General features: G+C 35.3%; 1 protein-coding gene across 4 annotated transcripts in view; it reads left to right on the top strand.

The window, feature by feature from the left end:
• The window catches only part of LOC145668530 (sodium/potassium/calcium exchanger 5-like), a 172669-nt gene that overhangs the window by 142272 nt on the left and 13047 nt on the right, over window positions 1–17350 (top strand). For all 4 annotated transcript variants that reach the window (XM_081736510.1, XM_081736511.1, XM_081736512.1 and 1 more), the window contains 3 exons: window positions 4794–5030; window positions 13254–13441; window positions 15427–15574. In XM_081736510.1, the coding sequence (XP_081592636.1) occupies window positions 4794–5030; window positions 13254–13441; window positions 15427–15574 (573 nt within the window). The remainder of the gene's footprint in view (window positions 1–4793; window positions 5031–13253; window positions 13442–15426; window positions 15575–17350) is intronic.

Genomic DNA, 17350 nt, shown 5'->3' on the forward strand with positions numbered 1-17350 from the left:
GGACGTCCGGCAACAGCTGTGTCAGATGAAAACATTGCCGCTGTGGAACAAATGATTCGAGAAAATCCTCGAACAACTTTCAAGGACATTGAATCTACAGTGAACATTGGATCGCCAGCAATAACAAAAAATCATGATCATCTTCGGCTCAGGAAGGTTTCATCTCGTTGGGTGCCTCACACTTTGACTGAACAGCAGAAGCGCATGCGAGTGGAATGGTGTGAAGAAATGCTTGCAAAACTTGGAGGCAATTCTTGACGCGTCTCTGACATTGTTACTGGTGATGAGACTTGGATCTATCAATATGACCCTGAAAATAAACGCCAGTCTACAGTTTGGATCTTTCCAAATGAAAATCCACCCACGAAATTGAAGCGACCGCGAAGTGTGGGGAAGAAGATGGTCGCAACTTTCTTCTCCAAATCTGGCCATGTTGCAACTGTTCCACTTGAAGAATAAAGGACTGTTACTGCTCAGTGGTACACCACTGTTTGCCTAACAAAAGTGTTCCAGAAGCTTCGGGAACGGCGTCCAAGAACTGGATTCGTGGGATCCTGCTTCATCATGACAACGCGTCCGCACACACGGCCAACATCCCAATTCAGTTTTTAGAATCTACGGAGGTCAAACTTATGACTCATCCGCCGTATAGCCCTGACCTGCCCCGTGTGATTTTTTCTGTTCCCAGGATCAAAGCTCGCATGCGTGGGAAGAGATTTTGCAGCCCTGAAGAAGCTGTAGTGGTTTACGAGAATGAACTTTCAACACTTGAAGAAAAAGACTGGCAACACTGCTTCCAAAAGTGGTTTTCGAGGATGCAAAAGTGTGTATAGTGTAATGGTGAATACTTTGAGAAAATGTAAGTGTTAAATTGATTTTAAGTAAGTTATTTCACATCTCAAAACTTTCGTAGTGAGTGACCCTCGTATAAATCAATTGGCTTAGAAAAAATCAACATGATATTGGTGCTTGAAAATATATTTTCATTCATATTCCTTGATAAAAGTTATGGCTTGAGTATAAGCCCTTCAGAACAGGTAATATTGCGTATTTATGCTCTTTATGAAATGTTATTTCAAATAAATTTTCGATTGGAATACTTTCAAACTCTCTATTTCATGTATAGATATAATATTTAAATCTAAATCTACTCTACCGTCTCCTTTAGCCTAAAGGGCATACAAATCTAATCTAAATAGTGCTAATTAAAAAAAATAAAGCTTACGAAGCATAAATTCTACGTTCCACGATTACACTCTGTAGGCTAAAAATACAGATAACACAGATCTGCAAGAATAAAACAGTGCTAAGCTGTTTCAGTTCGTATGGTTTTGGGTGTACTGAATCGTATGGTAACTGATTCGTATGGTTTTGGGTGTACTGAATCCAGGAATGACAACCGTTTTGTCCTGGGACGTCTGGGTTTCGAGCAAACGCGTGGTCGTTGTTGAACAAAAATATGAACACAAATATGCGATTTACAGAAACACCATTAACAGCGTAAGACAAATTAATATGCAGAAACACGCACACACGTGGACAAAAAAGTAATAGCACCCTCAGTCAGATTGCTTGTGAAATCGTCTTTTTTAAAAGGTCAAACTTCGTTTGGAGCTTGTCCTTTTGTAGGTAGCTGCCGGAAGATCTCTAAAGAACATCCATCAGTAGTCTACCATCATCGTAACACTCCAACTCCACTGATACCGTCGTTCCATTTCTTTGATATCTTGATAGGAACGCTCCCCATGCTCTTCACTCACTGCTTCCACATTGTCAGGAAAGTAGTCCAGATGGGAATTGAGTAAATGGACTTTTAATCTCATGGAACAACCAAGCTTTCGGAACGCGTGCAACATTTTTTCCATCATTTCCTTATACTGTGGGTCCTTTTGGTTTCCCCAAAACATTTTGATGAGCACAGTAAAGGCGACCCAAGCCTCTTTTTGAGTTGGCGTCATTGAACTAGTGAAGTGTTTGTCAGAAATGAGTTTTCTAATATCAGGGCCAACAAAAACTCGCGTACTCGTAGTATTTGAGCAACAAACATTGTAGCCAGAACTACTTACCAACGTTTTACAAATCTAAGATGTAATCTCACTAAATTTGTTTTATGAACAGATTTATTCTTTTTGGTTTTTCTTTGTAATCTCGTACTCTCATTCATGGCACATTACAATATGTGTCAGTGATCCCCATCCGGACCAATATATATGTATTTTCATGTTTCGAGGAGCATAAATACATTTAATCTCCCTTGTTCATTTTTATTTTCGTGTGATGCATTTGCAATTTAGTGATTTCCAGCTACCTGCTTGACCACATTACATTTCGGTTGTGCAAAAAAACGACGTCCCAGGAAGAAACGGGGGTCATTTTCGACTTCGGTGCACCCAGAAGCTTAAAAATCAGCTAAATTTATGCAAATAGCTTTTTGGTTGCAGACCTGTGTAATTAATAAAAGGGAATGATTATGAGAGAATTAGTGGAATGAGAATGTGAGAGGAAATTGTAGAACCCCGGAAAATCCATGGATTCGATTCCCGGCGGGAGCTCATGTGGTTCGGATTCCACGTTAATCAGTAGGTCCACGTCTCATATAGCCTCGCTGCTGAAAAGGGACGTTAAACTCAAAATCAACTCAACTCAAAATCCATGGAAATGAAGTAGTCAAGCACAAGCATTCTTGGCCTAGAATCGAATCACGGACCCCTCCCACAAGAGAGAGCGATCTACCACTGGGTGCCCACCCTCTCCCCGTCTTTATGTAAATCAAAAACATTACACAAAATTGTTGTAATTACTTAATCTCACTAAAAATTTATTTTTCTGGTTGTTTGTTTGTTCCTTTCCACTATTCATAAAAGGAATATTAAACTTTTACACATGTGTATTCAGAATTTATGGACGAGGTTTCTTGCTACTTTTTATGATTCAAGTGTTTGCTAGTTATCAATGTTTATAGCGAAGCGCGATCCTAAAGTTGCAATTTTATAGTTATTTATCTTGTTTCTTAAGCAATTTCTGAAGTAACTTGTGACGTTCGATCATTTCCCAAGAATTTCAAGAAGTTTGTTTTAGTTTGAGTCCCACGATTCTACCAGTTAGTCGCGGTATTAATCTTGAGATCACCTACAACCAGAGTACAAAGAAGTTAATAATTGCTGAAAAGCTAAATCATACAAACGAAGGTAAAACAAAAAGGAAGAAATAAGTATAGTTAAGATTCATATAACTTCTGAATCGTTTTTTCATATTGCAAACAAGGGACATATAGTACAGTATTTTACAACTTTGAATAATATGTATAATGTGAGGTATGTCCAAGTTCCAGTAGTGCGTTCGATTTGTCCAGTTTTATGCATTATGAAAAGTAAAAGCCGCTTACATTACACGAACAATTACATTAATTGAACGTAACAAAGCTATGCTTTCTAGAACATACGTATTATTTACTATGCGCAGGTTGTATGAGAGGTTTCCCATGAAAGTAATGTTGGGAGTAATTAAAACATAATACCATTCAGGCAGGATTTGATTTTTCGTATCATAAGATGTTTATATACCAGATATTTTTATTTTATAACATTTTCGTAAACGTATTTATGTTGGTCACATAAGTTTCTGGAAAAGTCTTGAAACCCATAGAAATAGGTTCTTTGTGTACTTTGAAAATTCATGATGTTATAAGCATGAATTTCAAGAGTTTTTTGTAAGTGCATTTAATATTATACTATGGCTGCATATATAAGCTCAATTGGATATTTAATCAATTATCAATGGCAGATAAATAATAAATTTTATATCTGTGATCTTATTGAGCTCCCTCGTGGCTAAGCGGTTAGCGTATGTGCATTTGGTATAGGAGATCTGGGTTTGATTCCCGGCGGAAGCCCATATTGTTCGAATCCCATGTCAAGCTCTAGGTTTCCGTTTCATATAGCTTTGCTGCTGAAAGAAACGCTAAACTGAAATTCGATTATATTCCTTTTCGTATGTTGCCAAATGGTTAGGGTTCAGATCTTTCAGGCGCGTAGTCTAGCGTTCGATTACCGGAAGGGATACAATTTATTGTTTTGACGTAGCAATTTGAGAGCTATTACTTGAACTAAAATTAAGAGAATTTCTAGCTAGAAACTTAAAAATCAAGACACTGAGAGTCGATGTACTGACCACGCATTATGCAGTTGAATGTTTACTGTCCGGCGGCTATGATCCTTCATGAACGGGTAGTGTCAAGAAGGCTTTCTTGTTACTGTTTTAATAAACTATGTATGTAATAAAACTGGTAATAGCTTTATTTACTTGAAATTCCTGAAATATCTTACGAAGCTTTCTAACTTTCGGTACTTGACTAGTACCTTGTTCACGGAAGGTAAAAATAGGAGGAAAAGTGATATGAAAACATCTAGAAAATAAAAGGGAACGTACCCACCAGGGTAGTAGCGCAAAAACCATCTTGTCGATAGGTGTCAGTCAAACTTTAAACTCTGGCCAGAGATTTTGATATTGGACCGGCAGCTATCGACAGAATGTTTTTGGCACTGCTCTATTTTGGTGAGTCCGTTCCTCTTAATTTCCTTGGTGCTTTTTATAACTTTTTCTTCTATTTTTACCGTTTGTGAACAAGGATCTAGAGGAAAATCGAAAGCTAGGAAGTGTAAGATATTTTCAGGATTCAGAATTTCAAGTAAGTAAAATAATTGTTAAAATTTCTGAGCATGTTACTGTATTGTCTGAAATAAAACTGATAATTAGAATTGACATTACTAGAATGTTTTTTTTTTCTTTTGTAGTGCGACACCTTCTCCAAACGTCTGAGAATACCTCGTCAATTTCATCTAACTCCGCCGCCTCTTCTTCCTCCTCATCAAAAAGCGAAATCAATTCGTTTCCATCTGCAATATTTGAGAAATCTCAACGACTGCACGGGGGCGTTCTGCTTCATATTTTCATTAGTTTATATGCTTTTGTGTTTCTTGCTCGAGTCTGTGATGACTACTTTGTCCCTGCTGTCGAAACTATTTGTGAAGGTAAGTTAAAAATATGTGTACTCGGAATTATTGCTGTGATATATATACAAAAAAACAGAACCAGAAAAGTTATGCTCAGTTATTTAACTTTTGAAATAGTCGTTTGTATAGCTCGAAAAAATGTCTTCTAGTATATTATACAGAGAAGTGTCATTATAGTGCACTTTATCCTTCGTAGTGAAATTATGAACATGGGATATACAAAATGATGATGAGAGTCATGTTTTATCATTAGTAAAGCGTATTTAATATCTAATGTATTGTAGAAAACAAAATCTTATTTTACCACACGGATACATAGAAATGTTTTAAAGATACCATTGGGCGCATATTTAATACTTAAAATCGAACCTGTAAGTTTCGTAAAATTCCTTGTAGAATGCACGAACGGTTTCGTCAACCCTCTGGTGAAAATGAAAAACTAAAGCTGCTTGGTTCGTTACATTGCATATCTACCTCCAACTAAGAAACGTTGAATAATATATCCAAATTATTGGTAAATTAATTAAGTATTGGTAAATTAATTCTTAAGGAACTATATGCACAAGAAAATAGCTTCCGTTTTAATTCCTTAAACTGAGACAAAAATAACACTGATCTGATTGCCTTAAAAAGGAAGCGACAGTTTCATGTACTTCAGTAAAACTTCTAATGCTCTTGTACTAAGACTACTTGCGGGTCATTCCATGTGAAATCAACCAAGCTCAAAACTTCATGGCCTCAGATTTCGATGAAACTTAATGTACATGTAGGCCTCTATGAGAGATGATCATGCCCCAAATTGTAGCCACGTACAGGGTGGTAAAAAATGGATAAATTTGATTTTTTTTTGGGGGGGGGAAGTAGAATCTTAACAACTTCAATTGGTTATATCTCCCATAAATATTGAGCTAGAGAGAAAAATAATATACCATTTTGAAGAGGAAAAAGTAGACCACAAGATATGTCAGCAAAATCAAATATCATTTTCCGGGAAATCCCGGGAAAATTTTGGATCAGTGATATCTCAGAAACTGCCCATTTGATTTCGTTGAAGTTGGGTACCAAGGTAGCTCCATATGTTCGGCATAAGTGTGCCAAATGCCAACTTGGACCAAGAATGGGCATGGAGTTTACAATGTTTTTCGTGTGACGATGTCTGGATAGACACCTGGGATGCCAATCTCTTCAGCTTCTGAATTGGTGACGCACCAAGTACCTGAAAGCTCTGGTTCAATAAGACAATTGTTGCGTCAGGTGCTATAAAAGGCTGATCAGAATTTGCACTAAGAGACTGCACATCAGGCGATTCTTGGACATTACATGCCTGTACATCAGCTGCTCTGGAACAGTGCCTACTAAGTTCCTTCCTGCTCTTGTTGCATACCTTGCTCAGGCTCTGAGCTTTGAGTTATGGAGCCAGTTCTACCATCCACGTTTGCATCAGGCGAAGTCCAACCCTCACTTTACTGCTATGACTGCCAAATGGATTGGCACAGTAGAGGCGTGGCAATTCTGACAGAGTGGAATCATCTAAGCACACAGTTACAGGTAATGCTGCACCTGGATCACAGGACTATCCACTACTGACACTCGTAAATGTGCTGTATAGTCACTGTGATCTCACTAGCTATGCCTAAACTCTATATAGACACTTCCATCTCGAATTGTTGACCAGTCTAGAGCTAAGAGCTTACGGGCATGCAATGTCAATGTCCTCTGCTTTTATACAGGTAACGAACTTGCCAGAATGTTCCAGACGGTTCTAGAACCTTCTAGAATATTCCAGATGATTCTAAAACATTCTAGCATATTCCACACGGTTCTAGAATCTTCTAGAATGTTCAAGATGATTCGAGAACCTTCCAGAATGTTCACATATTTAGCTCAATCCAATGTACTTCGAATAATAATGGAATGTTCCAAAGATCCCCACAGTATTACTGAAATACAGATTGTATCAGAAAAACATTACTGCTAGGCACTAGCGGATCCAGAAGGATCGTTTGGGAGGGGCGGTTCGCTTTCTCGAAGATGAGCAGTGACCAGAATTTTAATTTACAAGAATGGGACTCATATGAATACGGGGCTGGAGGGGGGTGTAAAAATGATTCCCAGATTCCACTTTTGGGACCCGATATTTTTTTTTTTTTTTCTGGGAGTATTTTCTCTGCAGATTTAAATTAAATACGTACTTCTGTTTCGGAGGCGTGACAGTTTCATGATTCACTTCACACAAAGTCACCGCAACATATGAGATACACTGTCTCGCACAGTACTTGCACAAAAGAAAATACTGTATTGACGATATCACTCATTTTAACGAAAGAGTGTACAATTTGCTCAAATCATTTATATTTTGAGTAACAATTGCGGGACAGCAGTTCCAAATATTAATACAAAATTAATCTATCTCTATATTTGTGTGGGGTCCACGAAACATAATATAACTATAGTTATTCTTACAATAACAATAAAGTTACCTAGGTATATTATACTAGCCTTCGTCTAGGTGGGGCTCGCCCCCAGATCCAAAATCTGCTCGACATACGGCCTTGCACAATATAGCAAATGCTCCTACGTGGTACTGTGGCACAATATTTCGCGTTCTTCCTTGTGTCTTTCATATAGAATTGGATTGAGCTAAAACTGTATCACGAAATTCCAATACCTCGTAAGGCATTTTAATGAATGACCCCCATCTTTTTTCCTTCTCTTCTACGTTAAGTAAAAAAAAAAAAAAAAAAAAAAAACAAATACATGTTGAATTATTTTAAATGAAAAATCAAACTACCAACTTTCATGTTTCTAACCACAAGAGATCCCGAGATATGGCATCTTATAATAATAATAATAATAATAATAATAATAATAATAATAATAATAATAATAATAATAATAATAATAATAATAATAATAATAGTATTAATCCCACCCCTTTTCTTCCCTTCTAGGTAAAATATAAACAATACTGCTATACGTATTGAATTATTTTAAGTGGAAAGTCCATATACGACATTTCATGTTTGTAACCTTCAAAGATTCTTAGATATTGATATCTTATTATAATATTTGCATTCGCCGCCACTTTTTCTTTCCATCTCTTTTTTCTCCGTTTTACTATAATATAAAAAAAAAGTTGAAATACGTGTCAAATTATTTTAAATGAGAAATCCAAATGCCAAATTTCAAGTCTCTAGTTTTAACTGATTTGAATAGATGAACATCTTATTAAAGTAATTTCCACCACATTTTCCCTTCCTTTCTTCGAATTAAAAAAAAAATCCTTCCTTAGTGATACCCTACGTAACAAATCTTATATACTGTCCTAATTTCAAGTTTCTAGCTTAATTAGTTTTTCCTGTGCGAAGTTACTCACTCAGGATTTCTTCTTTTATGTGTGAATTACAATAACATGCTTGTGTTATTTCTCAAGAAAAGATGGAATGCCATTTGAAGTCACAATAAACCCCTGATCCCTTCCAAATGTTTCCGTGTTGTACCCCAAAAGTCACGGCCCTCTTTGTTGATCTAGTAGATAGCGAACGTACCTATGATCTTTGATGCATGAGGTTCTGTGGTTTAATTCCCGGTAAGTGAGCATCGAACGCACTACAGTGGGTCAGATCCAACTTTAAACTTAGTTCTCATTCTGTAAAGCATCGCATTTGACAAATAACGTAAATACATATCAATCAATCAACCAACCGAAAAGTCTCCTCTTAGATTCAGAGAGCTTTTCGGTAAGGAGCGCTGAAGATTCTATATTTCTCTTTATTAAAGGTAAAGGTAATTGAGGTTATAATCCGGAATTCCGAAACCCATTTCATGTCCTTTTTCTAGGACACAATAACACATTTTTAGTACAAAGAGTGAGCCGTCTTACCCTCCTTATTACAGTTGTTCGTCCAACGAATGAATCATATTTTCGCTACTTTGGGGCTTATGGTGACCGCCCCAAGAACTAGGGAGAGAAGTATTCACAATTCAAATATGTCTGTATTAAGTACTAATAAGTACCTCACATTTTTATTAGACTCTGCTATGCTTGTTACACAGATTGATCGGTTGGGAAAAAGACCATATTAGTATTTCCCAATGATAAATGCTGAAAGTTCAAAAAACCCTTTGGAGGGGGCGGTCGCCCCCTCCGCCCTCCCCGTGGATCCGCCAGTGCTGCTAGGTCAGTTACACCTTACTTCACCAGTACTGAGAAATTGGAAAGTTGCCAGATTGGCACCCCAGGTCTCTCTTACAACATGGTCACAGAAAATTATTGTAGACTCCAGACCCATTCTTGGCCCAATTTCACATATGGCACACTTATACCGAACATATGGGGCTCCCTTGGTACCCAATTTCAAGGAAATCAAATGGGCAGTTTCTGAGATATCACTGATCCAAACTTTTCCCGGGATTTCCCGAAAAATATTTGATTTTCAAATACATGTTCCTGACATATCTTGTAGCCTATTCTTTCCTCTTTAAAATGGTATATTATTTTTCTCTTGAGCTTAATATTTACGGGAAATATGACCAATTGAAGCTAACAAGGTTCTATAAAAAATCAATTTGCATCACCGTGTACTCTGAAACTGCAGAGGGTATAGGGCTAATATTTGGTACATGATCATCTCTCATAGGAGCGGCCTATATGTATTCCAAGTTTCATCAAATTCTGAGTCGACGAGGTTTTCTTTCCCGAAAATTTGGTTGATTTCACATGGAATGGCTCTTGTTCGATCCCAGCTCCCGCCAAGTGAACTTTGTGGTGGACAAACACCGTGTGCGTGGGTTTTCTCGAGGTTCTCCCGTTTCCTCCCACTCATTTCATTCCACCATTTCATTCATTCTCATCATCACCGTCTCCTTTAGCCTAACCGGCATAATCGTGGGACGTAAAACTCAAAGATTTCATTTCATTTTTTGCTTGAAAAGGAAACAACAATTACTTTTATCACTTAAAAACTTGAAAGAAAACATTACAGTCTATAGATTGGAAGATCTTCAGAACTACCAACCGACGCACCTGAAATTTCAGTCTAAATGAAAATAATTAAATAAATAAAGATCATCACATCTGAATAAAAGAGAACTTAACCTCGAAGTTAACAAGTATTCCATTATTAACGAATATACTGACTGTCATACAGATTTTTCATCATGTTGTACAGGAGTCTAGCAGCTTTGATTTTTCATTGACATCAATGAAGTCAGCAGCGGGTTGACGAAAATGTTCCTAGCTTTCTACATACTTTTTTTTTTAAACGATTACAGGTTAATTTTTAAATACATAGTAATATGTTTGGTCGGGTGGAAATACACTAATTCTAGCTACTAATTGTAGTTAAGACAAAAATACCCGGGGGTTTCTTAAAAGACATTGAAGGTAACAGCAAGACTGTCAGTGCGTATTTCAAATGTTTGTTGTAAATTACTGTAGTGCTGAATTAACATTAATCTGGGGATAATGTAGTGGCAGTAATGTTGGGTTGTGCGCAGTTCTACCAAGAAATTTATTTACGTGTCTAAGATGTTTTTGTGGCTGCTAAAGGATTTAGCTTTAACTCAATGACCATATTATCAGTTCTATATCTAACTTCAAAATCTCATTTGGTTCTGGAATTTCAACTAGTTACTTTGCATCATTTCATATTGGTGAAGTCGTCTTAACTTTATACTACGAATGTTATGAATATTTTTGTACAGCTAATAATGTAAGAAGAACCTAAGAAGATTACTTTCCTGGTTTCTGTGAAGAACAGTTCGAAATATCAAAAGCAATTACTGAACCAGAATAAATGCCTGAGTTGATATGCGGCGTTCGGAGTTTAAAAATCTTAGTAACCAGTCAGTAAAATTTTATATTAACAATAAAGATTTCATTTTGTTTGAAATCAACCTAGATAAGCTGTTGTCTTTTTGTGCGTTGTCGGTAGTCTAATTTTACATATAGCCTTTTAACTGTATCGTCAAAATAATATCCTTCTAGTGTTTATTTACCTGAGGCTTTGACTGAACTAATTATAGTATATATAGTTTGAACGGGAATGCTAGAGATTTTAATGTAGATCTCTGGGTATTGAGCATTTTGAAAATGTTTTTGCAGTATATTTGTAACATTAATTATCCTTCCCAATATTACTTCTTTAATTGCGTACAATATTCTAAAATTCTACCAAATATATTATTTATGCCAATATAATTGTTTGAGTATGTCAATGGCCGAGATTCCAGCGGAGAGGCACAAGAAGGCATTTGCGTAAATAAGCCAGTATGTTATTCCTGGCCTTCAAAACTACTGCTCAATAAATATTATTCCTTTGAAAATTTTAAAATTGCGCATAAACATTCAAGTAATACTTTTCTAGGATCTGCTATAATTCATTTTTTTTCTGAAGTTATGAAACCAAACTCATGATATTTTGAACAGCGAGTGTATAAGGGATTTAAATAACTACCTAGGGTATTAAACACGGAGGAAACACAAACAAATTGCATTGAAACTTTCTATCGTCTAAAGATTGTCTTCAAAACGTAGAAAAATAGTTTAAAAAGTTATACACAAAAAGAACAGAGAATGATATGATGCACTGTGTAAGTCTATATTTATTCGCCGTATTGGATAACTTGAATATATATATATAATATTAATTAGTTCTTATGGGGCGTTTACACTTAGTCGATTTGCGTTCGATTCAGTTGAATTGACGTCACTTTCAACTTAATCGACCGTGTAAACGGGAATTCAACTTAATCGTTTGTTGATCGAAAGCGACTAATCGACTGGCAACTGAATTAAAAGACGTTCTATTTTCTGTGGTTGAAATAATTGAACACATCCATCGACCTGATTCGGCCTAGTTGCTTCGATTTAGTGGCAAATGCAGCGAGTCGATTTAGTCGTGCTACTAAATCGATTTAGTCATGCGACTAAATCGACCAAGTGTAAACGCCCCATTAGGTTGCAGATATGTTAGATATTATTTTTCCTTAATTTATACGTCATTAGTTTCGAGATTTTCTTTACACACTTTAAAATGCATAATTTCACAAGTTTTTCTGCTTCTGGAGTATAGAAACAAATCAAGATCATAGATTCACTTTCAGTGGAGCTTTGGAGTTAATCAAATTATAGTATGTTATAACTATTGACTTGACTGATTTATAGTTTTGCGTCTCTTTTTAGCAGTCAGGCTATGTGAGACGTGAACCAACAATTCAATGTGGGTTTCAAACCATATAAGCTCCAGCTCGGGTCTCCCGTGCGGGAGGCGCATAAGATAATGATAATATCCACTACTATTCCGAATCGCCAGACAGAAGTTAAATTAGCATTTTTCTACTTAGACTAATTAAAAAAAAAAAAGTTGTGTTTGTCTATACGAGAGGGACCCGAAAATAACCGGAATCGTACTTCTGCGCATCGTGTATTTGTAGTACGAGGTTGTGTCACTAGAGAGCTGTGGGAGAACTTCGGCAAGAACGCAGCAGAAACTGTTGTGTTGATGCCCCCAGAATACAAAGAATATGCTTTCAGTAAAACGCAAGTGTACGTTTGGTTTGCTCAGTTTAAAAGGGAGAAAATGAGCATTGAAAATCAACCCCGTTCCGGTAGTCCTTCAAGTGCGCGAACCGAGGACAACATCGCCAAAAACCCGTGATCTCAACAAGGAAGATCGATGCAGAACAATCGACCAACTCAAAATCGTATCCGGGTTATTCTGGAGCTCCGTTCAGCTCATTTTGCATGACGATTTGGGAATGCCACGAGTGATTGCTAAGTTTATGCCCGGACGTCTTACGAAGAGCAAAGGGATCGTCGCATGGAAGCCTGTCATCCAATGAAGGACGCCATCACAAACGATCCAGAGTTTTTCAAGTCGACGAAGTCGAACACAGTGTCACGACGACACTAGCAGGTATGAAAGGGACTGACTTTGCAAGATGCTTCCAACAATACATGAATGTTTGGACAAGTGCATTAGTGTTAATGGAGAGTATTTTGAGGGTGATTAAAGTTGTATTCGAAACAAAGTTGTATTAAAAAAACAAAGTCTATGCTTTTCCTCAGGAAATTTCGGTTGTTGTGTGGTCCTTTCTCGTATACTATTTTGAACATACGGTACTGAATCGAAAACTAACGTAATCTTAAAGCATTTATATTAAAAATAAAGAAATAATTATTAAATACTATATGTACAGAACTTTTGATTAGAACTAACACGGAGTTCTATATTTCAGTGCTAGAGCTACAGGCAGATGTGGCTGGAGCTACTTTCATGGCAAGCGCCACCTCATCTCCAGAATTATTTATTAATATCGTGGGAACTTTCATAACAGAGGGTGATATTGGTCTTGGGTCAATCGTTGGCAGCGCCATGTTCAATCTGCTCGCTGTAGCTGCTTTCTGTGGTCTCTTGGGAGGCACTGTGAGTAATATTAATAATCTTTTATTAATTTAAGATAGTTTCCATTACTTCGATTCTGGTAATAAAGGGTTGTTAAAACAATGAAGATTGAATGCAGTAATCTGTTGAAGTTTATTCACGGTACAAGCTACTAATAATTTCATTAAGGCTGGGACGTTTTAAGAAGACTCTTTGAGCTATAGAGAATTATTGTAAATAAGCCAATGGTGAGAACACATCTTGATAACAAAAGGAATAATGTATTGAATAGTGTCTAGAAATTAGCTACTGTACGTAAGATTTACTTCCTCGGTTTTTTTTTTTTTTTTTAAATATACTCCTTTTAAATACGTACTAGTACGTGAAGTTCCAAATATAGTGAATTTCTAAATATTAGTTTGTATGTAAAGGCAGTAATTAATGTAAAATAAAAACTCGAGTTGAATCAAAAGCTTACCTTACATCTCGGACTGTCTTTTTTTATTAGTATTATAAAGGTTTAACTATCATTTTATATATATATATATATATATATATATATATATATATATATATATATATATATATATATATATATATAATTATATAATTTATTTCTGCTCCTTCTGTGGCTATGAACTTGTAGCATTAAACTATACTTGAACTAAACTTGTATGAACTTGTATATATATATATATATATATATATATATATATATATATATATATATATATATATATATATATATATATATAGTGATAGCAAACTTTAATAAAGAAAGACAGTCCGAGATGCAAGATGAATTTTTGATTCTCCATAATGTACTCTATAGCAAGATTAGTAACTGGTTTAAATTGGTATCTAATGCCTTACTTTTAGAAAATAATTGTTCATAAATTGTTTCTCTATTACTTGAGTTCATATGTTCCGCTAAGTAATTAGTATTTAAATTAATCTAACAAATTATTACTTCTATTGAGTTACGTGTGTTTTAAATAAGATTAACTTGCACCCAACCAGGAATCGATCTGTCATTACCTTAGCAAATGACATGCCATTACCAGACCAATATTCACGGTAATAACTTGTACCAGCAAATTATAGGGTATACCAGTGGTGCCCACCCCCCTCATGTCCATGACGCACCCCCCCTCAATTGCCTATCCGTAGGTGTTCTTCCATGAAAAAAAAAATCTTTTCGATTAATTTTTACACTCTCTCAAACATATTTATATAGATTTTTACCCCCCCCCCAAATATTTCAATGACGCAGTTTGCGTCATAGCCCCCCTTTGTGGGCACCCCTGGGTATACATTTTTGAAGTTACTTGTTAATAAATCACATCCTATAATAAATTTGCAGTTACCTTAATTTGAATGAACAATAAATACTACTTGATTCTAATATAGCGGAGTGAAGAGCATTATAAATGTGGTTGGTTTGTGATTCGCTCTAGATTTAAATTTCCAAAATGTTCTCCTGTACCATGCTTTTATATTACCAGCGAGCAATGAGGCTATTTATCAATTAAATGTCTACTAAAATTATAATACTCCTCATATTCAGTCCATCATTTTCTTCTAATCAGATAATATGATTTGAAATATAGAATAAAATTTGAAGATTGTAGCATCTTAGGTAAATGAGTAACTTTCGATAAAATTTTACCAAATGCTCTCAAATCTTCCTTAATATTAATAGTATATAAATATTGCTAGTTCCTTCCGGATGTATAAACCAAATTTATAATATTTGAAAATTTACTTTTCAGATGTGTATCTTTTAAAAAAATGTATACTATGTTGATCGGAGAGGTGAAATGATATATTGAAACACACTATAAAAAAAATTAATATAAATACTGCATTTCGCCGTTAAGCCGCAGTATTCATTTGTCGAAAGGTAAAATTAAGTCTATTGTATGAATAGTTATGTACACCTGAAGTCTGATAAGAGATTGTCAACTAAATAATAAAAAAATATTCCAAATTCTTTTCATATTGTATTTATTTTGAATACTTTTCAGGTTGTTCAACTCGACTGGTGGCCTTTGACACGTGACTGCGTTGTGTATTCCTTGTCAGTAGGAGCTGTAGTCGCTATCATTTCTAATGAATCTGTTCAGTGGTATGAAGCTCTTATTATGATCTCGATGTACGTTGCTTATATTATAGGTAAGATTTTTTTTTAAATGTAATTTTTTACAACTTTGTACTCACGTATAGCTGGAGAAAGTGAAAACTATTTGACACACTTTATCTTCTTATTATCTAGGAATATTGTAAATGAGCGTATTAATAGGTAATGTTATGTGTATTAAAATGAAAGTAAAATGCATTAATTCGACTATTATTGAACATAGAATCTGATGTTATTCACTAAATAATCATAATAAATAATTTCACAAAATTAAATCAAATAATGTAATAAATATAATAAATAAATAAATAAATAATAAAATAGCTAATTAGCAAAAAATTGGTTACTTATCAATAAATTCTTCCGTGGGGAAACTAGACACTCTCCACATGTTTTGAAACAACTTCCGTCTTCACTGTTAAGGTTACAAGGACAAAAACAGATAAGAGGAAAAAAAGGTGTAGAGAAAAGAATACATACCACAAAATGAGTAAACAACGGGAGATTAAAGAATCACTCTTTCTTCATAAATATAAACCGGATTTAAATCTGGATTTTGGCAACATTGATAGAATCTGGTTACCTGCCTTTGATGTATATTTTGGATCTGGCAATAGGGTGACGTAACGTAACATAGACATCGCGCTTCCTTCTACTCAGCTTATTCTTTCGCATTGTGTTCTGCTCGTGATATTTTAGTATCCTTTACGTTATATTTACTCATTCTGTGCTGTGTATTCCTTTCTCTACATCTTTCTTCTCCCATCCGTTTTTATCCTTGTTATCTTACCACTGAAGATGGAACTAGCTTGGTGTTCCGAATTGTGTGGAAAGTGTCTAGTTTCCCCACGGGAGTATTTATTGGTAAGTAACCAATTCTTTTAATTTGAATCATCCTCTCATGCGCCCACATAATAATTTTAATAAAGTAGCTAATGCTTTCAAAAAATATTTCTATAGAGTACCAAAGTCAATTGTAAGTCGACTTTTCGAAATATGTTTTACTACATTTTAGTAACTTATTGGTAACTCATTGAACAGTTTATTAAGTAATACCAAGCTTTTCCCTTTCGATTAAAAAAAAAAAAGTATTGTTCTTAATATATTTGCTATATGTGTTTACATCTGGTGGATTGTTGTATGGATGATTCATATATGTTGTGAATTGCTATGAAGATTCAGAGCACTTGGTTTATATCGGACTGTGTCCATATGGTTATTGGTTCAATTCACAGATATACGAGGGAACGTTGCGGTTGATATATGTGTTTCTCTACGCTACGTAATTATTTACAATTCGTAGTATGTACAATACAAATGTTAGTCAAATATTTATATTGAATTTTGGTGTTTCAAGAACGAGTAATGATGTTAATGTACTTGCGCTGTCGTGCCACGAATATAATGATTATTAATGTTTGATCGTAGCTGAGCTGGTTACTCCTAGCCTTTGCTTTACTGTTTCCGTTTTCTCACTGCATGCTTTTGGCTATATTTTAAAAATACAAAAATCATACTGCCACTAGCTGCTTCTCTTCTTTTTATCCGCTACTCCTGCAATAAATTAAATTAGAAAATCGATGAAGGATGAGGCAGAAGAGGTAAGCAATCACCGAAGATCTTGCGAGTGACCATTAGAAAGAACAAAGGTCTAGAGCTTTCTTAATACACAAGAAGTACACACGAAAAGAACACGGATTAAAAATGTATATATTTGAATGTTATATATGTATATACACACGAACAGCATCGGTAAATATTAGTTACAGAAGATATTTTACGTTAGAATTTGGAAACTATAAGGTTGTAGA

The sequence above is a fragment of the Thermobia domestica genome, chromosome 13 (assembly GCF_964235325.1).
Source record: "Thermobia domestica chromosome 13, izTheDome1.hap1.1, whole genome shotgun sequence".
Classification (NCBI taxonomy): Eukaryota; Metazoa; Arthropoda; class Insecta; order Zygentoma; family Lepismatidae; genus Thermobia; species Thermobia domestica.